The sequence below is a fragment of the Dermacentor andersoni genome, chromosome 4 (assembly GCF_023375885.2).
Source record: "Dermacentor andersoni chromosome 4, qqDerAnde1_hic_scaffold, whole genome shotgun sequence".
NCBI classification, from domain to species: Eukaryota; Metazoa; Arthropoda; class Arachnida; order Ixodida; family Ixodidae; genus Dermacentor; species Dermacentor andersoni.
This window is the reverse complement of record NC_092817.1, coordinates 72,579,684-72,607,030: the sequence shown is the minus strand read 5'-3', so window position 1 is coordinate 72,607,030 and position 27,347 is coordinate 72,579,684. Positions and strand designations below refer to the sequence as shown.

General features: G+C 43.7%; 2 protein-coding genes across 7 annotated transcripts in view; one reads left to right on the top strand and one right to left on the bottom strand.

Moving 5' to 3' along the window:
* Positions 1 to 17,677, bottom strand: part of LOC126536780 (uncharacterized) — a 46,501-nt gene extending 28,824 nt beyond the window's left edge. For both annotated transcript variants that reach the window (XM_055073923.2, XM_055073924.2), the window contains exons 1-7: positions 17,496 to 17,677; positions 17,226 to 17,315; positions 16,586 to 16,691; positions 16,266 to 16,419; positions 14,826 to 14,873; positions 12,553 to 12,645; positions 8,055 to 8,184 (exon numbers count right to left, since the gene is read on the bottom strand). In XM_055073923.2, the coding sequence (XP_054929898.2) occupies positions 8,055 to 8,184; positions 12,553 to 12,645; positions 14,826 to 14,873; positions 16,266 to 16,419; positions 16,586 to 16,691; positions 17,226 to 17,313 (619 nt within the window). In that variant the 5' untranslated portion in view covers positions 17,314 to 17,315; positions 17,496 to 17,677. The remainder of the gene's footprint in view (positions 1 to 8,054; positions 8,185 to 12,552; positions 12,646 to 14,825; positions 14,874 to 16,265; positions 16,420 to 16,585; positions 16,692 to 17,225; positions 17,316 to 17,495) is intronic.
* A 228-nt stretch (positions 17,678 to 17,905) lies between these two features.
* trus (programmed cell death 2 like trus) lies at positions 17,906 to 26,358 on the top strand. Of its 5 annotated transcripts, XM_055073919.2 has the most exons (7): positions 17,906 to 18,206; positions 18,910 to 19,082; positions 20,326 to 20,669; positions 20,748 to 20,847; positions 21,668 to 21,784; positions 22,951 to 23,108; positions 26,200 to 26,358. In XM_055073919.2, the coding sequence occupies exons 1-7, from the start codon at positions 18,105 to 18,107 to the stop codon at positions 26,334 to 26,336; spliced, it is 1,131 nt and encodes a 376-aa protein (XP_054929894.2). In that variant the 5' UTR covers positions 17,906 to 18,104; the 3' UTR covers positions 26,337 to 26,358. The 5 variants fall into 5 exon arrangements, with proteins under 5 accessions (XP_054929894.2, XP_054929895.2, XP_050039168.2 ...); XM_055073920.2 differs by having other exon boundaries at positions 20,326 to 20,847; positions 22,951 to 23,101; XM_050183211.3 differs by having other exon boundaries at positions 20,326 to 20,847.
* The last annotated feature ends 989 nt before the right edge of the window (positions 26,359 to 27,347 follow it).

Below are 27,347 nucleotides of genomic sequence, written 5' to 3'. Positions count from 1 at the left end.
GTTTGTTCACTTTGTTCTAGATGCACACTCCCATCCCCAAAATTATTGGGCAGACTGGCCCAATAAAATGCTAGTTTCATTAATCACAGTTCTGCTGCCTTCTTCACCGTCACTGCTACGTGACAATAGATATCCCCAAATATATCAGGGGAGATACCAACCTGTTGACCGACCAACCTGAAGCTATGGTGGGCTAGGCAAAGAATTTTTCTTCCAGCCAGCATCCAAGCAACATCCTACTTAACAAGCTCTGTGTGCTTTTGCCTAAAGAATTGTGAAAAATGATAGCTTGTTTAGCACAGAAGATACTTTACGCTAAGTTTTCCTTTCCCAATAAGATATGTTCCCACATCTGCACACTAGACAAGCATTAAAGGGCACTTTTTTTCCAATAAAACGAGTCCAAAAATTGCGTGCCTGTTAGAATCAAGTACGACCCTAAATCTGCGTTATCATATTGCCATCGTCATTTCAAAACGGCCACCTCATACATGCTTCAAGCCTAAGGAGGTTAAAGAAAAACTGCTGGAGTGGAAACAATGTCCCGAAGGTGAAGCCACACAGGAGGGGCATAATAAAACTATAAGTAAACTATAAAAAATGGTGAAGTGCTTTTCGCACACTTCCCACGAGCTAATCAAACTCCTTGGTTAATCGTGGCTTATTTTACCAGACAGATACTTAACTACACGTGTCTCTGTATTACTGGTTCTAGTGTGAAATCTGAATATCCTGGAAAGTTGTATTGGGAAGAACGTCATCAATATTCAGAAGTTATTATCTTCATTGGGAACAACCAGCTTTTATTTTCTATTTAGCCTAGCATTACAATAACAGAGCCAAATCACTTAATCTGTAAGCAAAGATCACACGACAAGGCACTATTTCAGGTGGAGGGGCAAGCATTGGCTTCACCTTTCCTACAGGAGCTTCCACTCAAGCATTTTTCTTTAACCTCTGTGATAGGAGTTTGGACTATTTGAATGGCGCGGACGAAAGCGCGTGACTGCTGTGGGGCGGCGACGGATGAAGAGGAAGAGAAGGGCCCGTTGTCTGGGTGGAGGCGGCAGCCATACGAACTGCCTGAGCTGCCTGGACTGGCCTTTCGAACGAGCTGAGCAGTTCGTCTACCCAAGGCCGGTGTTCCTGGATGTGCTGGCAGAACAGGCCGGGCTGTCCTTGAGCTTCAATTGGCCTGCTCCACTGCTGGGCGAGCATCCGACGCCGACATGTTCCAGTGCAGCTAAGCCTTCCGAATGGTCTACCCTGTGGCGGGCAGACGTCCCGACCCAGCTGTCACGTGAGTGGCTCGTAGTGTGCCGGGCCTCCGCCCCGGCCTCCAGCTCCTGCACCACTCGCTGCTCCAGATTCATTTTTTCGCCTCTTCGTGCCGTGAGTGTGTGATACCGACGCGCTATCGGACGCCTTCCTACATTGACACTGAGCTTGACTATACCTAAGCAACAGACACTCATGAAGGGAACTGTGTGTGTGTTATTGTGTACGTTATCCTAGTCTGGTCCTTGTGTCATTAAAACCTCTCTGTGTTCATTGTGCCATCCCTGTGAGTTTGAGGCCTGGGCCCACATCTTCCTATCACAACCTCCTTGTTCGAGTCTAGCTGCCATAGCTTCTTCTATGTGCAGTAGTACATGTGATTAGGTTAGTACACCGTCCATCTTCTCATCTCCTGTGTTTACTCTGTCAGAATGGAAGTGCCGACTGTGAAGACATGCAATGCCGCAATTAAAAGGAAAGTGATCATGTGTGCGGAGATGGACAAAAATCAGACCCCATCACGGGCGTTCAGAGTTCCCGAAACTTGCGTGCGGGACTGGCACAAACAGAAGAGGCGTTCTACTCTCGTAGCTGCTGTGTATGGCGTGGCCGTGCGGCCCCTATCTTGAAGTCGATCTGCGATGGAGACAGAGTCTATGCATCTAGGTGCACCGCGCTGGATTCTCGTTGCTTAGTTTACATTGAAGCGAGAGGCTGCACAAAGATCAATTCGCTTGCTCCTGCTACAGCTCTTCCTCACTCCAGGGTTTGGATAAAAGAGTTTCCGCGGTCACTGAGTGAGACGTGTTCATCTTTCAGGGTGTCTACCAAGTTGACATTTCCAAATTCCCTGAGTTTTCCAGGTTTTCCCTGAGTGCCTTTGCAAAATTCCCTGAGTGATGCAGAACTATGTTTTATGTCAAGACGAACTGAAACCATATCGCCCGATGCTGTCACTCTCTGGTAAGCATACAAAAAAATCTTTTAAAAACGACTTAATCCAATTCGAATACTAAAGAGTAGTGTTCATGTTATTCAAAAAGAAAATAGAAGGGAGGGGTTAGTAAAATGCACAACAAATAAGATGTCTTCGAAAAAAAATTGCAAATCGAGTCGGACATTCTCAAATACGAATAAAAAGGAGATCCATAAAGAAGCAAATATTTTCGAATATGAGCTATTTCTATCAACTGATAGTGAGCTCAGTGGTACGAGGCCTGAACTTTGTCACAATTGAGATTCTCTCTCAACAGCTCGTAAGTCAACCTCAACTGTCCTGACATACTCTCAGCCCGCGCACGACGCCTCAGTGTTGTGTTTCACTGCTTTAAAGAGTTTATTTTGGTTTGGATGAGGGACACTTGCATCTCGGCCTCAGAATTTGTTTTTTGAGCTAAAGCTCCTTCAATACAGTGGCAGCACGTTTCCTTTCCCGTTCATTCCTCAGTGCGTAGGTCCTTCCTGTTCTTGTACTCCTTCCGCCACTCGTTCGCCCCACGGACCATTTGAAGCATCTTGCTGGTCAGTTGCACAGTCCACGTCCGAGTTTTCGAACTCCATAGGGGCCGCGAAAATGTCCGAAAGATCGGCCAGTTGGAAAAAAATAAATGCATGTCATTTACTGCTCTTAAGGGCTCAAACCGCCACAGGCGCATTCGAAAACGCCCTGAAGGCCTGTCTACACGTATTAGGCAAATCGGTGCTCCTACTGCGACAGGGAATACCGGGTGAACGCGTGTATAATTAAGGAATGCATACTGTGTCCTGTGGCAATAGTCCCTTTCCACGCTTGTTATGCTTCACTGCAATAATTTCGCGTACGCTTCACCAAGTAACACTTCTGTACAGAGGCGAAGCTGACTTTCGGGAACCGGCATTATGCAACGCACTGCGCTTTCCAAGCTTCTAAGCCAATCCCGAGGACCACAAAGGCGGAGTCTGTGCCATTGCTGACAGCAGCGAATTCTTTACATAAAAAACACGGCACCCAACGGCAAGAAGCTTCATAGCCAACGTCGAAGCAGCTAGGCCTAGCGTTGCCGCAGTGGTGGCTACGGCTGCCAGCTGATCTGCGTGCGAGAGCGCCGGTTCGAGGCGGCGAGGTAATCAATATGGCAGCGGTGGTGACATTGATTAATGTCGTTTCGGACCTGCGTCCGAAACGGCATTATCGATGCCGTTTATTGATGCCGGCATTATCGATGTTGCCAATCGATGCTTCGCCTTTCAGGCTAAACTGCAACTTTTTTTATTTATCGTCATTTTAGTGTATTGGGAGAAAATATCTTTTTCCAAATGAGAGAAAGTTGTATTTTTGTATTAAAGAATGAGGTGCGTGGTAGTCTTTTTTTTTTGGTCATGGAGAATGGGTACACGTTACAATTCAGAGCATGTTAGAATCAAGTAAATAGGGTACATGCGAACCTTGTTACAGCTGTAGGTCAGCATGCCGAATTTCAGTGAAGGAAAGCTGAAGAAACAGTGCATGGTGAAGCACACGACCGGCTACTAGGGTTTGCCCAAGTCTGTCCCTCATAATTGTAGCCAAAGACCAACATTGTCTCATTGTAGCACAGGGCTTTATGGAAGTGCCTTATAAAATAAAGCCTCATTAATTCAACACTCGTTAATTTGGAAAATCTGACAATTCAGACTAGTCTTCTAGTCCCAGCACGCCGTATGTGTTATTTATTTGAATAAAACTCTCGTTACTTCGGATGTATTTGGCCACATACTGGTTAATTCGAACAACTCTCGGGGCTTGGCAAACACAGAGCTCCGTAAATGTGCGACACGAAAGAGGCACTAGCAACCAATGAAAACAAAGTGACAGAGTCCGCATCACCATAGTCATCACCAGAAATCGTGCATGAATGACAGCAATGACAGAATGCGTTATGCCTAATTGTGCCTCTATAGCCTTCATTCTTGCATTTACCGCAGCACAAAACACTGCGATGGCCGGGTACCTTCCTAACTGCATAATTCCCATCCAAGATTGCGTCGATAGCGACCACAATTTCGTCCACAGCATTCATTTCAAATGGTAGTTTTGTTTCGACTAGATGCATGTGTTGGCTGCATGCCTTCACAACCGTGTGGTTGCTGTCCGAGATCCCGTCAATAGTGACCGAAGTTTCGTTCGCAGCGGTTGCAGCAAGAAGTGGTTTCGTTTTGTCTGGGTGCATGTATCAGCTGCACGCCTTCAGAAATGTATGGTTGCCATCCATAATTGCGTTGATAGCAGCCAGTTTCATCCGCAGCGGTTGCGGCACACAGTAGTGTCATTTTATGCCTGAGGAGAAGGCTGGAAAATGAGCATGTGGCAGCTGTTGAAGTAGCGGGCCATTGTGCTGCGGCTCGAATTTCTTGTTTTCTTTCTTTCTTTTCAAGGATTCACATTTCATTACCTTTCGGCTTGGACACCCAGCAGTCAGACTTCATCATTGTAACCGAAAATGCGACATTGGGGTATTGTTGTAAGCGGGTTATTACACCATGGAAAACGTACAAAAGTTGACGGTCCAGCAGTTTCTCATTGCTATAACCGATATACAGTCGATCCTGGATATATCAAACCCGGATATATGGAATTATTGCCTATATCGAACAGTTGAAAAATCCCCTTGGGAATCCCATGCAGAAGTATAGCGCTATTGTTCACGTATATAGAACTCCCGTGCACCGGCATATCGATGTATCGAAGTCCTTGCTGAGCTGCGCCCCGGCAAGTGCACTTCTCCCACCATACCCCACCTTTGCAAGTGTGCTTCTCCCATCGCATCCCACCCCCACAAGTGCGCTTCTCCTCACGAACTCGAAGCTCTCGCGACGTTTCCGCGATCTCATGCGCGCCGCCCCGCACTCTGAGAAAGGGGCGTGTGGGTAAAAGGCACGTGACGAGGAGCACTTGGAGTGCGATTGGGTGTGAAAGGGAAGCGGGAGGGAGAAATCACGCTGACCACAGGCGCCCATTCCCTGTGTTTTGGTTCGCTCACACCGCTGGCGCAGCGAGACGAACGAGGTCAGTGCAGCTTGGGCTTGTGGTAGTGCGGAGATGCGGAGCGGTCCGTCTTTCGATTCGCTTTGTTCCTTTTATTCACGAGGCCAACGCGAAAGCTTGAGACTCGTGTGGTGCAGTGCGTTCTTCTTTCTGCTTTTGCCACGTATTCCGGAGCCATGGCCGCCAAAAAAATGCACGAATTTAGATTTTTCAACAAAGGTGGACGTCATTCGACGGGTGGAGGCTGGCGAGAAAAAGTCGTCGGTTGCCGCGGCGTTCGAAATTCCTCGCAACATCACGAGTACAATCCTCAAGAACAAAGCCGATGTTAAGCTGAAGGCAGTGCCGTCCAGTGGACCTCCTCGAAGCCATTCAAATACTGCTGGTGTTTGGAACGACGTGAAGGAAACCACAACTGTGAACTGCTTCCGCAAAGCAGGCTTTGTGGTAGCTGTAGATGACAGATGTCTTGACAGTGAAGACGATGACGCTGGATGCCTGGACAGCGAATTTCGCGAGCTCTCGGCATACCCAGGCGCCATCCCAGGCGGCGTTACAGCACGCGATTTCGTCAGCGCTGACGACGGCGTGCAAGCTGTAGCGGATCGCGCTGATGCGGAGATCGTGGCTGACATCATGGATGACGAGGATGCAGACTCGAGCAGCGGCGAAGGTTCCGACGAAGAGGACCAACCACCATGCACTGCAGCTGAACTTGCATCAGCTTTCAGCGTCATTCGCCGCTGTTGTGGCACGATGGAAGGAGCTGGCCTTTCTCATTTGGACACTGTCAACAAGCTTGAGGACAGCTTAACGAACTTGATGGTGCAGAAGAAAAAGCAAGCAAAGGTCACAAATTCTTTTTTCGTCCGAAATAAAGTGCTCTGGTTATCGCGCTGTGTTTTTTTACGCGCCTTGGAGGCAGAGATCGGTAAGTTCCCATTAATCACGGCATCGGGAAACTGCCTTGAGATGTGTGGAGTTGTTAGAGAAGTTTTTGACATACATATTTTATATTTCAAATTATCTATATATAGAACTATTTCGCGATCACCTTCGAGTTCGATATATCCGGGATTGACTGTATTGTTAAAAGCAGTATCGTTATAAGTGGGTTCGACTGTATGTGCGAGTGAAAGTGTGCGAGGGGAGCCATGCATTAAGCACCATACATTAAGGATCAGTGCAGTCAGTGCGACGACGAAAGTGAGGATGGAGCAAGAGCCGTCGTGCACGTTGGGCCGCATTGGCTGCGTCCGGTTACGTTGGTTGAGCCAGAGCTCCGGACTATAGACGTTGTTCTTGCCAACGTAACGTAGTGCGTGCGCACGCACAACGCCGCAACGTCGGACTATATACATGCCTTAACTGAGCAATTTTTTTCTCTGACTTTCATTAGTTTGAATTTTCACAGCATCCCCACGGAGTTCGAATTAACGAGCTTTTACTGCATAGAAATTAGATTTGCCGATTCCTTCAGTAAATGAAAGCGTGTTGACGTAGTAAGCATTGGTTTATTGTTTTCTTGATATCCTCGATAATTCGACACTTGGTTAATCCGGGCACGTTTTCAGTCCTGTGAAGTCCGAATTAACAAGGTTTTACTGTACTCAATGCTAAGTTAAAGTAATACACAAACATGCACAGCAGTCTTCTTTGGATGGCAGCAAATAAGTCAAAAGCAGGGTTCTCCCCAATGTGGGCCCTGGTGGAAATGCCACCCACCGCTCCAGCTGACAGGTCAAAATTTTCCATCTTTTTTCGCAATCCTCGAGTGTTTCTTTATCATGTGGGAAAATATTAGAAAGTGACGTAGAAATAGGAAAAAATCACACTTTTCTCATGCGCTGTTGACAAATATCGCCTAGAAAATCAGGTGTTGGAAGGTGCCTTCACACCGTGGAGTGTCATTTTCCATTGGCACAACGCCACCACATTAACACCATCACAAACAGGCGAGATCTGACCTTCAAATAACTATAGTACCTGTGTAAATAAAGGAAAAGAAAAATAATAAGAAACACTAGCGTCAGAATTCATTACTGCTGCCACATGGACACAGAAGCACTACTATTGGCTGATGCAGACTTGAATTGCTAGTACTACATGTATCGCACGCATTTTTACAGGTACGAGCTGTGCATTCCTTTGTCCGGGCAAAGACTGGCAATGGTGGTAGAATGTACCACTGGCTCGCGTTAGCTTCATTAATGCGTCCAAAATGTAAAATTGGTGAATCTACAATTCAACATGGCAGATTGGTCGTATTAGAAAAATAAGGGAGAGGCTCAATCACAAGTGCACCCTCAACCCGTGGTCACAAAATCTCCACCCCTGGAAAATTTCTGGAGGGAACCCTGGTCAATGAGTACTTTTATAATGCCCTTACTAAAAATTTTTGTAGTTTCCAATTTTTTTCATTTGTTAGTATGTTTATTCTAATTATGTTACTCCAAAGAGCACTGTGATGTGGAATAAATTGCTAAATCAAAAATTACAATCATCACGAGTGAAATTACTGTAATACGAGTTGGCTCACAAGTCAAAAGACATAAGTGCGCACAAAGAAAGCCACTTCCTTTCCCACAGTAACAAGCAACAAAACCTGTGCCTTTCACATGCACAGCAAAAACACTTCAAAGCGGCCACATTTCCACATCTTGCTCTGCAGCATGTTGACATCATTCAAGATAACGAAGCTGCCAAGTGCAGCTGAATCATTTTAGTGTTTCTTCAGGGTGACTTCAAACTACAAGCACTGTCTCCAGCTTACCATTGCCGTACATGAAGCTTTCAGTCGTGGGGAACTTCATGTCATGGCGTTTCTGACTGGCTCCACGTCTGTTTGAATACTGTGAGCTGCCAAGCTGCTCAACATTGGCAGGAAGCTCCACCAGTGGCTTCTGCAACACAATAACAACAAAGCGCAGAATTAATGATGACCTCAGCAAACTAATGGCTTATTCTAATCGTTCGTACCACGCTCCAACTCAGTTTGCAGAAATGCAGAGCCCTCTTGGGATTCGAGCAAGAGAGAACTGGCAAGAGCCAAGTGACCGGAATTCTGTTGAATTTTGCTTGCACTCCCAGCTCAAATGTAACAGTGCCTCCTGGCACTCTGAATGAACCAGGCAAATGCAAATGTGTAATGAGCAATTGATTTTGATCAGCCGAATATAAAGCGTGCTACCAGAGGGCTCGAAAGTGAGCAATTGAATGTGCTATAAATTGCAGCACCTTACATTTTCCAGTCAGAGCTTTTCAAAACAAACGGACGTACACAAAATAGAGGGCCTCAAAAACTTGTTCCTTTCCCCATGTTTTTGTCAAGAAGTTCACTGAATCAGCAGGAAACTCAACAAAAGTCTGCAAACTGCTGAGCTAAAAGCAAAGAATTTGACACAGCACAAGTTGTCTTAAAGCTTTTCTTTAAATATTTATCCACACTCCACAAGCCTCAACAGATAAGAAAAGAAAGAAAAAAATGCCTCTTAACACTACGGTAAAGGCAACACCCAATTCATTCAAAAACAGCAACTATAATTTATGTGGGTGTTCAAGTCCCAAAGGATCCTGCAGCAGAGAACTACAAATTAATTTTGGCCATTCCTGGCCATCAAAATGCTATAGATAGGAATTGAACCTTGTGCGCTGGTTCAAACTATCTGAGCCACTGAGTCATCATGACTGCTTCAATTTTTTTTGTAAATCTGTACACTGCCTGGTATACTTGGAGAGTATAAAAAAAACTTATTAAAAAAATTATAGTTTCACCAGCAGGGAGAAGCACTGACAGCGAAAGCAAGGTTTAGCATTGCGCTTACACTCCTCGTACAGGGTTCTAATTATACGCTGGTCTGACTAGTGCAGACGCAACATATGCAGGTGCATCTAAATTTCTGGCACCTGCTTAAATGTCATGGCCCCTTTAAGCATGACCATGTCATGCTTAAAGGGGCCATGACATGGTCGTTCAATCAATCAAAAAGCAAGCTTTATTTAAACAAGTCAAGTAATGTGTACAAAAATAGTTGGACCAATAGCCTATGTGGCTAGTAGCTGGTCCAATACACAAAAGTACATATACAGGTCAACCAAATACATATCTGCTCAATGAGAACATGTTTTTTTTTTTTCGTTCGTCGTTCAACAGCTCTCAGATTATATTTGTAGCTGAGAGTACAGGGTGAAATATGGTTACACACACAAAGAAACTGGGCTCTCCATCGCACATTTTAACCCGAAACTTCAATGTGAAACCGCTGCCTCTCAACTCCTCCCATCAACAGCAACCACCATTTCGGCAAGGCTGTGTGGCATCAGAAACTGAGGGACTAACTCAGCGTTGTCTGCTTTAAAACAGTTTGAGACTACATTGGACGTCTTTCTCCACATGCCCTAGCACCCAATGATGTAGCAACAATGTTGCCACTGAATTGTGCCAGTAATTGCTTCACTTGAACAATGCAAAGAAGTAGCGAACCAAAGATATGCACCAAGACACATGCAAAAACGAAACGATGCATAGCATTCATGACACATTTTCAGTTCCTGCAATCACTTCCGCTGTCTGCAGTACACAAAAGCATGGACTTCGAGATTAGCTTCTGTTACCACCCGAGGGAGCCGTTTCTGGGGGTTCCCATTCATTTCGTTACCATTCAGTGTCACCAGACTGCTTTATTGTTCAACTGCAACATTAAAAAACTCAAATATAAATGTTCTACTGCATTGAATGCACTAAAATTTTGTCTGTTTGCTGTGGGACATGAACAATTTAACATTCAATGCATAATTTAAGCTAAAAGATTTGGTGTCATTGCCCTTTTAAACACGTCCTGTAGGGCCTGTAATGGCATTGCGCAGGGATCACTACAGTGCCCCTAAAGTGCCGTGCCAGTAAAATTGCATCAATTTCAGGTTTAAGCACTGACATTGTTTTGAGCTTTGGTATTTAGTAGCTTCAGAAGAGAGACAGAGAAAAATTTATTTACAGAAAGGCACAGCTATTGCCTGCGCTATAGCCTGTCTTGGCCTGCTAATCTACTCAGGGGAAAGGGACAAGGAGGAAAAGGACTGATGGATGATGACGATGATAGGAGAAGGAGGTGTGTACACACAAGTCTACCACATTGCAGCATCTCTTAAGTCTGAGAAAATTTAAAATAAAAGCTATGTTGTCTTTCATGACATTTGTTAGCAGCAATTCTTAGAAATTCTGAGGCATACTTCAGTCAAGAATGTAATACCTAGTCTGAGCAACCTTGGCAGTTGAATAGTAGGCATTGACCTTGCATATACAGCATGCATAAATATATTGCATACATGTGCCTAAAGATACCGTATTTATTCGAATCTAGGCCAATAGTTTTTTTCAAATAATCATATTCCAAACTCTAGGGTCGGCTTAGATTCGAGGATATTAAAAAACGTGCCAGTTTTTCATTGAAACTGCCAAATATGGTGCATAGCCAGCGCCATCTAGAAAAGTCAATATCGCAGCCGCTACTCGCCGTGCCAGTAGCCAACCGTACACAAGCGAGGTCGCCATTTTCACCTGTCTTGTGTCGACTGTATCGGTGTGCGGCGCGGTGTTATCGCGATGGCACCAAGCAGGAGATGTCACTGCAGTGCTGCTTTCAAGCGAAAAGTTGTGATAGCCGCAGAGGCATCGTCAAACCTTCGCTCTCGCACCTGGTGGGCTGGGTAGCTGCACCGTGGGACGACATCCCAGGTACTTTGATTGTGCACGCATTTCTAATGCGCTTGACGGTACCGAAGATAGTGCACTGTTTGAAGGTGACAGTGACAAGGAACACAGCGACGGCAACGTTGAATGAGCTCTGCACGTTCAGATTCAATAAATGCTGTTCGCATTTTGTGAACACTGTCCTCGCTTTTTTTGTTCGGCCTACATTCGAGGTAATATATTTTGTGTTGTTGTTGGCTTCGGACTTTAGGGGGTTGGCTTAGAATCGGGGTCGGCCTAGATTCGAGTAAATACGGTATGTGGAACCTCACGGCAACACCAAAGTCAAAAATTCACCTGAAGTGTCCTTATAATTGCTATCGCAATAAAATTATAGGCGTAATGTTAACAGACAAGAGATTGGTGCAAATTAGAGAGCGAACAGAAATGGCTGATATATTAAAGATGTTGTTGTATTAAAGATGTATATATATGGGCAGACCATGAAATGTGTAGTGCAGATAACCGACAGGCTGTGAAAGTAATAGAATGGATGCCAAGGGAAGTGCAGTCGAGGACGGAAGAGGATTAGGGGCCAAGATAAAATTGGAAAATTTGAAAGCGTTGGTTGGAGTAAGTTAATGCAACACAAGTGTAATTGCTAGGCTTGTGCGAACATTCAAAAGAATATTTTGTTATTCGACATTTTCTATGTTATGAATTTCAGTATTCAGATATCTTGAAGTATTTGAAATGAATGAACATAAATTTGAAAACATGTACAATCGACAGCTTTGCTTTCGTCAAGCAAGTCGTGCTGCCTTGAACAAGGTTCACGGCCAAGACGTGCCAAAGATGAATAATGTGTTTGCAGTCGCAGACCGTTCTTTTGGACCTGCTCGATTACTCAAACATTCCAGTGGCACTTCCACATTCTCTGCTGAACCAGTACATAGCAGCAACAGAGTGCCATAGAGTGTCTTGGTCAATATTTCAGACATGATCCATGCACATGATGTTGTATAAATGGTGGCCGTGAAAGGAAGTTGGTGCCACTCAGGTTGTCCCACTTCCTATGTCAAAAAAACAACAACTGATTTTAGGGATGAAATGGCTCCTATATCGATGGGGAAAAAAAGGGCACCCTTTCTATTTTACAGATTTATCAATTTCTGGCTATTTATTCTGTCGATGTTTTATGCAAATAACACAATTATTCTAACTATTCATATCGAAATCGTTCCTATTAGCTTCGACTTCAGCTTTCGAACTCAAAAATTTATATTCACACAAGCTGATACTAACTGAACATTACTGGGAAGGGCTTTAGTTCTGAAGTGGACATAAATTGGCGATGAGCCTGTCTGGTGCATATGCCAGGCTTCATACAGTTAGAGCAAATGGCAAACAAGAAAAACAATGGCAAAGGACGCAGCGAAGAAGGAATGAGACCGTAAAATACAGACATGTGGATGCACTAAATGCTTGCCATCTAGCAAAGCCTGAGCAAAGCAATGGGAGCCAGGTTCACTGACTTTTCATGAAATTAAAACCAGAAGAAATAATAATATAGTCAACTCGCCCTTGTGGGAGTGGAGAACTCTACTTGTGTCTGAAAATGGCCCGCAGTCTCTGGATACGCCGGTCCTGAAGTCAGGCCACTGCTGCGGCTTGCCTTTATGTTCAATAGACAGCACACAAGTGTGAATATATCAACATAAATGCACTTTAAAATGTACATAAAAATACACCAACGATTACGATACTCCCAAATGCAAAATTTGAGCACAGCTGTATATGCATTTTCATTTCACTATATATTGGCTAGTGCGGACAATCTCTCCTGTGTGGCACGTTCCAAACGGAGCGAACGAAATGTGACGCAACTGCCTCGTTAATCGGGAGATCGCAAGAAGCAGCGTGTGGGCTCGATTCACAGCAGCCGCCACAGACAGGCCTCCGCACATCTAGCGCTTTTGCTTCCATATATGGTATCGGTAGCATCATTGGTGAACAGATGGCACACGCTACTCTGGCATCACCTTGTAGCCACTGTCGCTGCAAAGCCCACCGTGTGTGGCACTACCCTTTTCCTCTCACGCTTTCTCCATACCCTCCTTCTCGCTTTCGACCTCATGGTTCCACGACACCCTTCTCCACTTTCCTCCTTGTGCTCTCTTCGCTAATGCTGTCTTTCATCCTTTACTGTGCTCGTACTCCCGGTTACGAGAACGGCAAGGGACAATGCAGATGCTCGCCACAAGAATGGGTGCCTAAGAGCTGCACTCTAAAATCTAGTGTTCTTCAAGTTTCCTCCTGTTACTGACATCGTGGCACAATCACATGCCCACGGCAATCCTGTAAACCAATTTTTTCTCCCTTATGCCGAGCGCAAAAAGAAAAGATAGACTAAGGCCTTCACAAATGAAAAAGTGTAAACAAAAAAAAAATTTATCCCAGTCTCTGCACTTGTAACATAAGTGTAGTTAAGAAAAAGAAAACATTGCCATATTAAATGTATTTATATGTGTACATAGTATAACTAACTGAACAGTATGAAAATGTCTATGGTCGTTCCCTTCATTTGTTCACTGAGCTGAAGCTCATGCTTCTTTTTTTTTTTTCATCGCACAAGAGGAAGATGAAATCTTCAATAGGGTGTCACGTTTGCAGTTGCAAGTGTTTATAGGGTACCTACATGTAACCCATGCTCTACAATATATGAAAACGTAATGCTAGACTCTCAGTACAAGGGTCCCCATGATGGGTTCAATGAGAAACACTCAGAATGTCTCACACTTCGCTCAACATTAGCCTTTCAAAAATTTTTGTTTTGGTTTTATTTGAATAACTAACATACAAATGCAACTTCATACATTGTTGGTCACTGAAAATGACTTGCAATGCATATCCCTCACTTTCAATACGCAATTATTGCCAACAGTGCGTGTCTATACAGTGGTTGCGACAGACCTGATCTCTCTTGAGGACTCTAAGGGTCTGCAGGCATGTTTTACAACAAATAAACTAAAGATGCACACCTCTCATTTCGCTAAAACTGCATGAAATGAGGACATTAAAGCATATGTCCTGACAACTATTTAATGATAACTACTTGCAGTATTTTACCAAGCTTTTTTTTTTTCATATCACACACACACTGGTATTCTAAGCCACTTCTCTACTGCAGAGACTAAACTAAAGGGTCCTGCGACATTATTTTGTCATTCTCTCGGTTACAAGAACGACAAGAGACAATGCAGATGCTCGCCACAAGAACGGGGAATAAAGTTCATCATAGCATACCATCACACACATTGGTATTCTCAGCCACTTCTCTGGAGACAAGTGCCACTGCTCTACTGCATAGAGTAAAGGGGCCCTGCGACATTATTTTGTGCAGTTGATTTGGTCTAGTGGGCTAAACTTCCATGTTTTATGCAATCATTTATGACTTTTGGATGCCATGCACATATATGTCACTTGTGTGCTTCAATGCACAAGAAATTATTTATGCCTGCATCATTTCTGAATTCAAATCTCCATTACTTAGCCCCATTAGCAATTTTCGGTAGTGCTCAAAATATTCTACAGTATCAAAACAGCCTACAGTATCTTAATGCAAGAAACAATTTGTCTGAATTAAAATTATCTTCATACTTAATCAACTCACATCTGCAAAATGTGTGAGGAATAAATGCTGCCATGCATCAGCCACATTGTGCATCTAAATACATGCATGTAGTCAACTATAACGTTGAAAGTACCCAAAGATGTGTAAAGTGCAATGTCCAGGTTTGCAAAAAGTTTTTGCAAGTCATGGTAAAGCAATTATGTATAATATACTAGACTCACAAATTTGTAGGTGTCCCTGGCAGTGGAGTTTTTAGAAGACCACGGCCGCTGCAGGTTTTGAAACAAATTATGTATAAGTAACATACTGATGATAGTGCACTCTATGTTTCTACTAAACATTGTCTACAGACATGCACTTACGTAAAAAGAGAAAGCTATATTTTATTTCAGTGAGTGGTACTAATGCTAGTTCTTGGAAGCAATACTAAAGGCCCAACCACATGTATGCTCGGCGGCACATGCACGCTTGCATGTACGTGCCGCTCCTCATGAAGAATTGTGGTTTGTACCTACAAGAGACAGGGGCGAGCGCACATTCGGTTTGCTCACTCATAGATGCCATGGCACATGCTGTTTCATAGCTTGTTATTGACAGTCATGTTGACACTGCTTCAAAATGCTGCAATATTAATAAATTTATTTGTTCTCCGTTTAGAGCCATTAAATCAGAAAAGAAAAAGCACTTGCTCACATTACAAGAAACTGATAGTTGATTTTACCCTGTCGTAGGTGTGTAGCCAGGTGCATGGGAACGCAAGGCAGTCTGAGTGCCAATATTTCTCTAGAACAGATACCCATGCTCACAACACACTTCGAAGCACATGAGCTGTGCCTTACCGTCTGCGCATGCATGGGCACGCAGATGCGAGCTTGTCCATGTCAGCAAGCATACGTGTGGTCTGGGCTTCAGTATGACTGAAATGTTTGATGCCATTGTAATATATGCTACCCTCAAACATGGTCAGTCCACACAAGAGAAATATGTTCAGCCCAGTCGCCATAAAGATAAATGCTCCTTTTACATATATATATATATATGTTGTAACCAACAGTTACAACAGCCGTTTCTACGAAAACTGATTTATGCTGGGCGAACCTGTGCCCGTCAACAAAAACCGACTGAGCACTCAACAACAACAAAAAACGTCCCTCGAGCTTCGCTCCTTCGAACGTCATCCTCCTGTCGCGTGCCAATCGTCCGATTCTCGCGCACGAGCCACCGGCCTGTCAGCACCGGCCGAGCGTTGCCTTGCGGTGCTTTGCTTGACGCTCGCAGTGTGGCGGCTACGCACTTGGGATATGTCCGTCGTCTTTTTCTTCTTGCAATGCTGGCGGCAATATATATATATATAGCTAGACGACATGAAAAATGCTGCGTGCAAACTGTAACCCTTTGCACATACTTGCATCATTTGGAGACTGGGAAGAAAGCTGCCCAATAGCAATTCCATACACATTGGTTGCCATGGTAAGCAAAGCTTACATATTACACAGCCGAGTAGTGCCTATTAATTCTCCCTCATTGCTTTAGTTGATGCTACATTACCTTGTCACCTCCTTATGCTGGCACCAATAGGAAAGTTCTGCTTTTAAGTGCTTGTGAAAGTCTTTGCAGTTTTTTTTTTTTACAATAATTTGAGAAAATCCCTGTGGACCCACCTTGCGGTAAGGGTGAACATTCCAGTGACAGGGTCTTTGTACATGCTGCTTGCGTACTCTCACTGGTCCTGACTTTTGCTCTGCAACCATTTTCGTCACATGGGCAGTCACAGCGTTGTAGGCTGCATGTGCAACAATGTCTTTGTTGAAGCCCCTAGTTAACATGCAAAGAAGAAAAAAATAGTAAAGACCATTACCTTCTGTCTCTTTTAAAAGCCTTCGAAGAATGTAAACTGTTGACTAGCTAGCACACTAAAATCAGACGGCACTCAACATAAAAAGGAAGCCGAAGTGACCAAATGCTCTGTGACCATTCGTACCTCTGTAGGGACACCACTTCAGGCATACTTTCCAAAAACTCAGCCAACGTATCATGCCCAAACTCCTCAAATGGTACGCACGTTCCCACAGTTGCCCGGTACTCATCTGTTGAGGCAGAGAACAAAGGTAGCGGGCACGTCAACAAAGCCAATCCAGTTTACCATTAGCGACAGCTAACGCCTCACCTCACCAGTTATCAAATTTCCGCGGATAAATGCCAATAGGTTCGGTTACATGTGTAATTCAAGCAAGAAGTTGTTTTTTCAATTATAAAAGCTTTTGCTCAGGTACCCGCAGTCGCAGCTTTCGGCAAATTCGGATTCAGCTGACGCGTTCCCGGAAAACTAACAGCACAAACTCTTCTCCAAGATTGACTGCAGATCATAGCGATCGAACCAATGCCGAAGGTTCCTCTAAACGATGGAAAACCAAGCTAGTCAGAATAATCGCATCTTGGATTATGACAGCACGCACCATTGAAACACACGCAGAGAAGGAAACAAGACAAGCGCTCAGGTTCTGGCTAGCTATCCATGCATTACGCCGTTACCCGACAAGGCACAATGTTAAAAAGTGAAACCAATAGAGTTTGAACTGCATCTCTTAGCTAGACGCCTCGTCATATGGCCTCGTACTCACCGTCAAGGCGTCGCAAGGTGAGACCGTCCTTCTCACTTGCGAGGATGGAGCTCAAGATTGTTTCCACCTCATCCCGGTCTGTGGCCATCTCTGCAAATCACATTAATGGAGAAATGTTTCTCAGCGACAACCCTCTGAGCGAGGACCAAAGACTTCACTAGAAAAAACTGCATCGCAATTAACTTCGCCAACCACGGACAGGCTGTGTTATTTCGTTTACAAGTCATTACAAACATCAAAACAAAGGAGTCGTGGTAGGGTTCACCTCACCAAAGCGGCACGAAGACAAGTTTTGCGGGACGTTCCGTGTAATGTAAATCAGTTAATAACGACAGCATAAACATACAGAAACGGACAGAATAGCAGCGGTTTATGCAGACTTATACTTTAGCGGCTGTCAAGACATTCAACACAACTGAAACAACCGCTCATTCGCAACGGCCGGCAACGGCTCAGCGCACGTGCTTTTAGCCGGCTCCGTTTGGACGCGTTCTCGGATTTGACGTGACACGCTTTACTGTTTAACAACCTATAAATTATCATAAAGTAATATGTAATTGGATCAATTAGTGACTGTAGTAAACACTTTTATATGCGAACGGAACTTTTAAAGTGAAGAATAAATCTTTAAAAAAATAAATAGGCTAATTAAGTCAAGTCAATCCATTACTTCTGTCGTCTGCTGCGCTATGGTGTACCATAGCTGCGCGTCGCAGCATTGCTTTTGCTTCTTGTCGAGTTGATGCTCCCTCCAAGTCAGCTCACACCTCTTAACGATTACTTTGTCTAAGATGTAATGTTTTATTGCTTTTGCGTACCATTACAAATCACTTATAGCTGTGGACTTAGCACATATTTAGACACGTGCTCGTCGGCGACATGGCTGCGACAAGCCAGCACTACTACTACCTCGGCATGGTAGATGAACCAGTCGGAAACGATAGCACGTCGTGGCAAACTAACAAAGTTGGAGGTCTACCCGTGAGTGTCCAGTGTTGGCTTTAACTGTTTCATTTTTCTGAAAATGGGCTTTTGCGAATGTTTATTGATCACTGGTGTAGAACAGCAAAACAATTCTCAGTCACTCTTGCGTATGTCTTTTTTTTTTTTTTTTTTTGTAATCAATACATGTTCATATGTACCTGTTAGTTCAGGAAATGTATGTGCAAACACGAAAGCTGAAACAAGGTGAAAAGGAAAATGCAGACTTAGTGCGGTGACGACTTCGTCTTGCGGCGCTCGGCCCTGCGTTACGCAGTCAGATTTGATGCAGTGCGCTAATAATTGCCCCAGGGATCGAGGTTACATACGTACAGCTACAGATGATCGCATAATCGCGCATGTACAAGCGTAGATCAACGCCCGTGGCGAAGAGCAAGTGGGTTGGGCTTGTCGCCTGTGACACCCTAGCCGCTATTACAATTGCTACTACATATTCGAGCTAACGTACAACGGGCTTCTGGTGGTGCAGGAAGTTTTCGCTATACGAAAAGTTCGTTGTAGTGAACTTTTCCCTAAGTGGAAGCAACCACGTGCCCTCCTTGTTCAGTTGCGTCTGAAACGCAGAAGTTCCATTATTAGTTGCACACCTAAGCCAACCCAAATTAAGTTTGTTCCACTTAAAAGGAAAAGTGAAATTCTATCATTACGAGTAGTGTTTAATTTGCTGCCTTTCCTGTTGCAGGACTGGACTACGAGTGCCATGAAGTCATTACCAGGCCTGGAGTGCCCTCGGTGCTCCAGGAATATGTTGCTAGCAATTCAGATTTACAGCCCTTTGGAGAAGAGTGAATGGTACCACCGAACCATATACATATTCTGCTGTATTAATCCAAGCTGCTGGAACAAGCAGGAGAGGTACCTTGAGTTTACTCATTGTCAGGCAGGTTGGTTCACACTGTTACGATGGAGATTAATGGGCACTGATTTAAAGACAAGAGCCGAAATAATTGAACAAATGCTCCCTTCCCACTAACTTATAATAAAGTTCTTGCATCTGCTTTTGTACATGCATTGACAACAAGCAAACAATATTCATGAAAGTGAAGCTATTGTCGCATATGCATACTATCATCTCAATTACACAATCTAATCTCTTCTTATCAATGTAGAAAGCTAGATGTACAATTTCATGTGCTGTCTTATGTCGCAGCAACACCTTCAAGCTACCTTTTGCTGGAGTTATTATTGAAAAATTTTTATAAGTAGGGTTCTGTGTTTTTTATTTAAACCAAAGGAAACAAGAAAACAGTTCAGGAAGTTGTTTATATAGAATTCAGTTTTAACTAAAAAGGCTCAGAAAAAGCAAATTTACAAGACAGTAAGTGGCGCGCAGCTGTAATCTTACATGCACTTTGATACAAGGAACATGGTCACATCAATGATACGTCTGCCTGCCCCCCAAGCAATTGTTACTATTTTTATTGGTTACAACCGTTTCACATGCCGCTAGAATGAAAACTGAATGTTTATGGAGAAAATGATATTCTTCAACAAAACTTTGGGGGATGGGGTAATGATAAAAGTAGAAAAAAGTGTGCCAAATTTTGGAAAAATAAATAACGCTCAATCCCAGTTTTAAGTACGTTAAACCAAGGCCAAGCTGAAGTGCCATTTTACCATCATATAATTTGTACACACAGCCCTACATTATGAATAACAAATATTGTGTTTGCAAAAAAGTAACTAAAGGCCAATTGTGTTTTGATGTTTAGTGAAAAATTTATTGCTTCTCAAAGGGCCACAGTACTGATATTTGCTCCAAAGAGAAAAGTCCAACTGCAAAGTTATTACAACCACCACGTAATGGGAGACGAAAATGCACAATGAGACAAGGACCTTGTGTGTTTCATCTCACATTATGTGCTGGTTATAATAATGCAGAACTAATTCACCCAAAGCCACACCTTACTTGAGCAAAAGTTCCAGATTTCAATCTGTTTGGTTTGCATTAACACGATTTCAATTTAAACATCAAGGTATAAGGTTTCGTGCAGTACATTTCCAGTTTGGTATGGTAAACAGCTGTCAGTGGGCTAAAATATGCACATAGTCTAGTTACACTATCCAGAGACATCTCTCTCGGAACGTTGTCTTTCAGCTGGAAGGTTGTTAGAAGCCAGGAGCGTTCATCACAAGCAGAGGAGACCACTTCCCCTAGCAGATCAAAGCCTTCCATGTCGTGCGACTGGTTGGAGGGCCAGGATGACTGGGGTGACGACTTGTTTGTTGCTGGGCCATCACCTCAAAAAATGTGCAGTGGTAACACTCAAGATCTGGAAACGAGTCTGGGCTCGCTGTCTGTATCACCAAGGAGTGCACCAGGTTCCCCACCTTCAAACAAAGAAGACTCTAATGATTATGAGATGGAAGAAGTAGCTTCGGTTGAGCCCGAGCCCCTGCAAGACAGTCAAGCACTGGAAACCATGAAGGTCCTGAGAAGCAGTGAGCGAGATCACAAAGAAATGTTGAGGGGTTTGCAGCGGCCGAGTGCATTCAAGAGTTTTTACATTTCTGTTGTAGAAGAGAGCGCATCACCTGGTGAGACTGCGGCTGATGTGCATGCCAGGAAGTTGTTGCAAGAGTATGAAGCAGGAGAGGGAAATGCCTTCCGGATGCCCAGGTACTTCACTCACTTCAAAACTAAGATGCTGCAATTGTGGCACGAGTGCCTTGATTTATCGCATCACAGTCATGCCAGCAACAATGCAGTTACTGAGGGTTTACATTGCACCTTTTGTGTGTGTGTGGTCTGAAGTGCCGTTTTGCATTGCACTGTGGCATGAGGAAAGGAAGTATAGAAAGAGCCAACTGCAGCATTACCTATAGTTAGAGTTGCTACCTTTGCCCCCCGAAAAATAATAACGGTACCTATTTGTGAGGAGGAGGGGGGGAAGGTACTACTGCATGAAAAAAATACAAACGATGAAAACAAGAAGTGGCGATATGCCGAGTATGACTTTTGCATGACGAGACTTTATTGAATGAAATTCATTTATTTATAGAAACTATGGTGCACTTAAAGCTTTTGTGCTATAGTTGCAAGTGATTTATTTGTAAGGCATATCTACAAACAATCCAGCAACAGCCACTTTTCTGCATCATTCCAAAACAGAGTTTAGAAACTGACCTCAGTTCTAGGCTGTGATGCTGTCCACTGAAAGGCATGCACATATGTGCCGATTTAAGGGAGAAACGGAAAACCGACAACTTGGGTGCCTGTACAGGGTCCAGCCGGCACTGGGAGGGCAAATCCAACTGTGCCGGGGGAAAATCGATAAGGTGGCAACCCTACGTGTAGTTGGGCCAAAATGCTATGCCAAGTATAACATTTACATCCTTTGCACACTTGGATGTCTCACATTTATACCTTGTCTGCGTCGTGAGCTAGGTGCAAACAAGAGATCAACTAGTGTTGTAACAACCGCTACATATTGTTTCAGCAAAGGGCAAGGATGCACAACATACGCACAGGAGTTGTACGAGAAGGCATACCACAGCGATGTCATATTCCACAGGTTCCACAAACGCTTGCGACGCTATCCCCAGCAATTAATGAGGTAAGGTTTCCACTGAGTAATAACATCTAAGGTGCAGGAAACAGTAAAAGCATTTCTCATTTAGGAAGGACGGGAAAGGTAATATAAATATACGTGTTTCAGTGTTTCAATTTGCACTCCGACGGTGTACATGCTCAGGATTCCTTCCTGTACATCACCTAGGTTGGTGCACAGGGTGGGTGTTGTTTGGCCACCTGGCAATGTAGGTGGTGAACACCACGAACATAATCAGTGGGAGTAAAGTAAGGGGAAGAGTGCACAACAGGAACAGTTATCAGTGTAAATACTTGACAGCTTTTCACCACTGCTTGTAAAGATGCCTCTGTTCTGTGCCGGATAAGAATTATATATCATTTCGCAGGAAATTGAATTGTTTGAATGCTTAAATTAAGTTGGAAAAGTAGCCATAATCACACAAGGTGGCAGATCAGCCATACAATGTCAATTCAAATGCCTAAGATGAACCAAGAAGGAATTCTGACCACGTGGAATCTGTGCTTAAATTCTTTCTTACCCGATAGGATATTGCATTGGGTAAAACGTGACCTGTTGTAGCTGTCCAGTGGTTATGGCATTCCGCAACTGAGCCTTTGCTGTTACAGTGGAGGTTGAATGCAGAAACACCCACAGACTGAGATATCAGTGAGTGTTTGCATTCTCAGCGTACATTTTTTTTTTTTTTTGCATTAGAGAGCAGTCACAATTGCACAACTTCATTCAATTTATTTTTATTTTTCTCTGAGCAAAAGGAGCAACAATTCCAGCTCTAAGCTATACTTTCTTTTACAGCTTCCGTATGTGAACTGGTATTTGTTTGCAAACTAAAGCTAGCTGAAACAGGTAGAAACGTCACCGCAATGTACACCACAGGTCAGCAAGTGAGCACAATTTCAAAACAATGTTGTTATTACTAACAAAGGCCGATGACAAAAACAAGTAATGCATAAGTACTACACCACACAGGGATTCCCAAGCTGTAAATCTATCCTGGTGCCATGCAGAATGCCTAATATGGCTCTCATTGTCAAGCTTGCTGTTGTAGGGCCAGACCATAGGCCCGAAATGGACTTCAGATTAACGATTTGAATTCTGCTGCATGCACATATGAAAAAAAATTCTCTTCAGACTTCATTTTCCTTTACTTTTTTATGGTGAAATTTGCGAAGGTTCTGCTGGGAAGGAGAACCACTTTTTATTTGTCCACCACCACCATCGTGGGAGCCCAACAAATGCGAAACATGTGGTGCTCGGCGCTGCTTTGAACTCCAAGCCATGCCAGCCCTCATTCCGAGCTTGAAGATTGAAGGTTGCGATAAGGTGCGAGGTGAGTTGACGCTTCATCCATTAGCATGGTTATCAGTTTGGACATGCTGAATTGAGCATTAATTATCTGTGCCACCCTGCCTCGAAAATCTCTAATGAACAAAGCAACTGCTTTCTACTTGATCCACATTAAGTGCAGACATTGGCAACTTCTTTCCAAGTCATTGCAAACATTGGCATGGTCCAGGTAATTGCGAACAGGTTTAGGTCATTCAAGCCTAAGGTTATCAGCCAACCTGGATTTTGACATTGCTTATTCACACATTTCAACACAATGCACTGTATTGCAATCTCGCTCTCATTTAATGCTGCGAGCTCTGAATCACCATGCTTTCCTTTTTTTTCGGCATGATTAGTTCACTCCTCCCAAGGAGGATGCTATTTTGAAATAGACAGCTCCCTGCGCAATAATAAATAAGAGAAAACTATGTTCACAACTTGAGGCAAAGCGAAAAAAAAAAAAAACACAAGAACAAGAGAAGGAAACAAAGGCACAGCGCTACTAACATCTGAATTTTTTATTGCACATGGTTACCACATATATACCATCATACAACAGGCTAATATCGCAACGTAGATTTCTTTCCGGCACAATCATTCACCGCAGGCCGCTACTGCGATAGGAACAAGATTTCTTTTATTGACAGCGACCACAGATGGGCAACTTACAGAGTTATCATTTCTAATCATTTCAAATGCCTCGATGATCTCCCTAGTGACTTGAGCTGGGTTGCTAGATATCACTTTTGATTTGTCGCACAAGGGTTTAGAGTCACAACACGAGCAGTGCGTGGCTAGATGACTAGTCTTTACCAGATTATAAACATTGTTTGAATGTTCCCGTAAGCGATAATTGAGGCACCTTCCCGTTCGACCAATGTATTCCTTCCCGCAGTCTAAAGAAGTATGGTACACCACTCCTTCCATGCACGAAACAAACTCATCTCGGTGTTTTTTATTGCAGTCACGGTGCCTCTTTGTAGTATAGTTATTTTTCGTGCACAAACAAGACAATTTCAAAAGGGGCCGAAAAGATGGCGTCAATGCCAACACGATTCCCAATTTTCTTCATATTATGGCTAGCTTGCTGCAAATATGGCATGACAACCTCTCTGTTGAACAGTGGAATCCGGGTGATCACATTTTCTTAACATGCTACCGGCCACTGCTGTCAGCATTTGCAAGAAGTAGCCAGCTGCGCTTAGGCGCGAAATTTGGTTTTCGAAGCTTCTGTGTGCCAGGTGATGACAGGATTTTAGAAGAGCGTTTTTAAAACAAAGAATAATGATGCCCCGCTTAACTAGCTTGGAATGCGCTAATGAAAATGCTAGAATGGCTTTCCTCCCACGGGGCTCATAGCACCAACACACGTGACCATTTGAAAAAGCAAGGGCAAGATCTAAAAACCTAATGGACCCATTAGCAGGCTGTTCACATGACAAAATAAGAGGTTGGAGGCACTCGCAAAAAACTGCACAAACAGCAGACCTGGCAGAAGCCAAGCATTCATTGTTTCATTGTAAAAATATTAGATAATCATCGACATACCTGAAAACTTCTGCAACCTCTGATCCTTTCAGACGAGTGCCTCATTTAAAAAAAAAAAATTTTTTTTGCGCTTTGCCTCAAGTTATGCAGTACCAACTAGCCCACCAGTGTGTTCTCTTGTGTGTTCACAACTTCACTCTTCAGTTGTCCACAAGTACCAGAGCAATGGACGGGCTTAAGGCGGGACATGGCCCACGAAAGTGAACTTTTGTACCGCTAACTTGATTTTGATAAAAGTTTGAGCGTTTATTCAGAACAGTATTATAAGGCCAGGTGCTAAATTTTATTATTGTGGAAGAATTTTGGAAGTGTTGCTAATCTTGAAATGTTCCAGTGTCTATAGTTGGGCGCGAAAGCTATTGTTCTAAAATGACAAACAATTTTGGCATTCTTGTGCATAATATATTATTAGAAAGGCCAAAACTGGTCCAATTGAAAAACCTGATTTGTTCAATTTCCACAGCACTTATTGGGGAAAGAATTGCAGAATTGGCTTTACCGGGAATCGAACTTCAACCTTGCAACAAAAATTTCAATTTTCAAATAAAAGGAATTGTAGAATCTGAAAATTTTAGTCCAAAATTGCATTCTGCATAACATGCTACCCCAGTAAGCACCCTACCAATAAGTCTACATTCTCTCATACGGGAACCAATTGCATCTATCATAACTAAAATTCTCCTGCAGTTTATGTTGGGCCTTCTCCTTCAATTCGGCTTTATTCTGTGGTAATAGCTGCAAGCTCTCTTTTTTTCCGGACCACTTTTTAGCTGTGAAGTGCTTTGGCTTTTGCCCATGATAAGCACTGTCTGGAAGAAGATTGCAGAGTGATCATATAACCAGCACATAGGAAAGCCAAACAAGATCCCCAAATGCAGAGCTTTGGTTCTGGTGAAATGAGTGCTAAGAGAAATGACACGAAATGGGTCCTGGGAGAACCGGCGTGAAAAAGTTGTGGTAGTTATATAAAAGAAAAAAAAAACATGGTTGCCATCTATTCACATTGAGCGTGATTCTTATCACTGCGAGCATCAGTCACCCCGCAGTATCCTTTCTCGCTCCCTGCATTTGCAGATGAGTGAACCGTGATGAGTCTGCGAATGTGGTGAAGCTGCAGGACATTGGGACATTCTCGTTTGCATGGAGTCACTGACTTGCGAAAAAATGCTATTTTGAGCATTTCTGCTGCGCTCATGAGGATAAAATTTTTTGGCACATTCTCCGATGGTAAAAGAACCTGAAACTGCCATGAACTGCAAACAAACTTTCTTGTCTGAAAATCTTAGTTATTTGCACTGTCCCCCCTTAAATTGTCACGAGGGCTGCAGGAAAAATAAAGTGACGCCGGTTGAGTTGGGTTCGTTGTCAATCTTTTTTACAAGTACGTTCATGACAAGCTCAGCCTGTGTTCCATATGGAACTGGTTAATAAAGGTATTGCAGAGCGTTTTAACTATGTGAAAATGGCATAGAGCATCAATGTTGACCACTTTACTATGCTGCACATGTTTACAGCATTGCACCAATTGCTCTTGTGTGTTCCAGGTGCACCTGTAGAGTTTGGGACGGTGCTCGTCTATTCGTGCAGTGCAAGCTGCTGGAAGGAGGGAGACAAATGGCAACCTGAAGTGGCACTTGTTCAGCGAGATCCAGATGCTGTATTTTGGGAGGCTGACTTATAGCAAAATATATAGCATTTCTCAATTTTGTGTATGCTCACCTCTAGCAGAACAGAATACTACTTCTATTTCCAGTCGAACTATTTCGTTCAAGAATTCGACATTATATTTTCTGCTGCCCAACTATGGACAGATGTACTCATCTGCAGTACCCCCCTGTCCACACTTATGCGCATTACAAAGAAACGAAAAAGAGGGGGTCAACCAAGTGCTGACACTAAGGAACACAAGATCAAGAGTTCCACTTCCTGTTCTTCACTCGTTGAAGCCCATCAGGCCTCCTGCAATGTAGGAGACGCTCATATTCTTCCGAAGTCGCGGCAGCCACGCATCTGCGTTCGGCGACTCTCTTCTGCTCCAGAGCCTCCAAACGCTACCCGACGTCCTGCTGCTCCCAGTGGGCACGATGCGATTCATGCTTTGGATGAGATGGGCCTCGTGAGCTTCAGCCACCTTCTTGGCGTGGCTGACGCATGCTTTGGCAAGATGAGCTTCACGCGTCTCATCACTCTCACTGACTCACCAGCACGTGCAGCCTCAGAACACTAGCTTTTCCTGTCTTTAGCATTGACTACTGTCTTGTGACACTGTGGCATGTTGTCATTACGAACCCAACTCCTCAGACACTATGACACTTGCATGGCTGGCGGCTCTCCGCTTTCCTGGCTTCTCTGACCCAGCTCTACTCTGTCCTGAACTCGGAGAGCATAGCAGTTAGGTAAGTTAGATGGCACTTGGCGGCAGTTTGGCAGAGGGTGACAGCTACACAGGCATTCGCATCCTTACGGCTAATTATACTCATTTTTGAAGATATCCTTAGCTGCTGAATATTGCTACATGTTCTCGGCACGGAGAGGTTTCATTTAATAACATTTTCGTGTTCATGCGACACCTACAAGCAACATAACTGGCGGTTTGTTTTTTCGGAAGTGGTTACAAGATAGGGAGGTCCCAGATATGCTAATGCCATGTAAAAGTAGTCAATACCTTGTCTCTTAAAATGTAACTGATTGC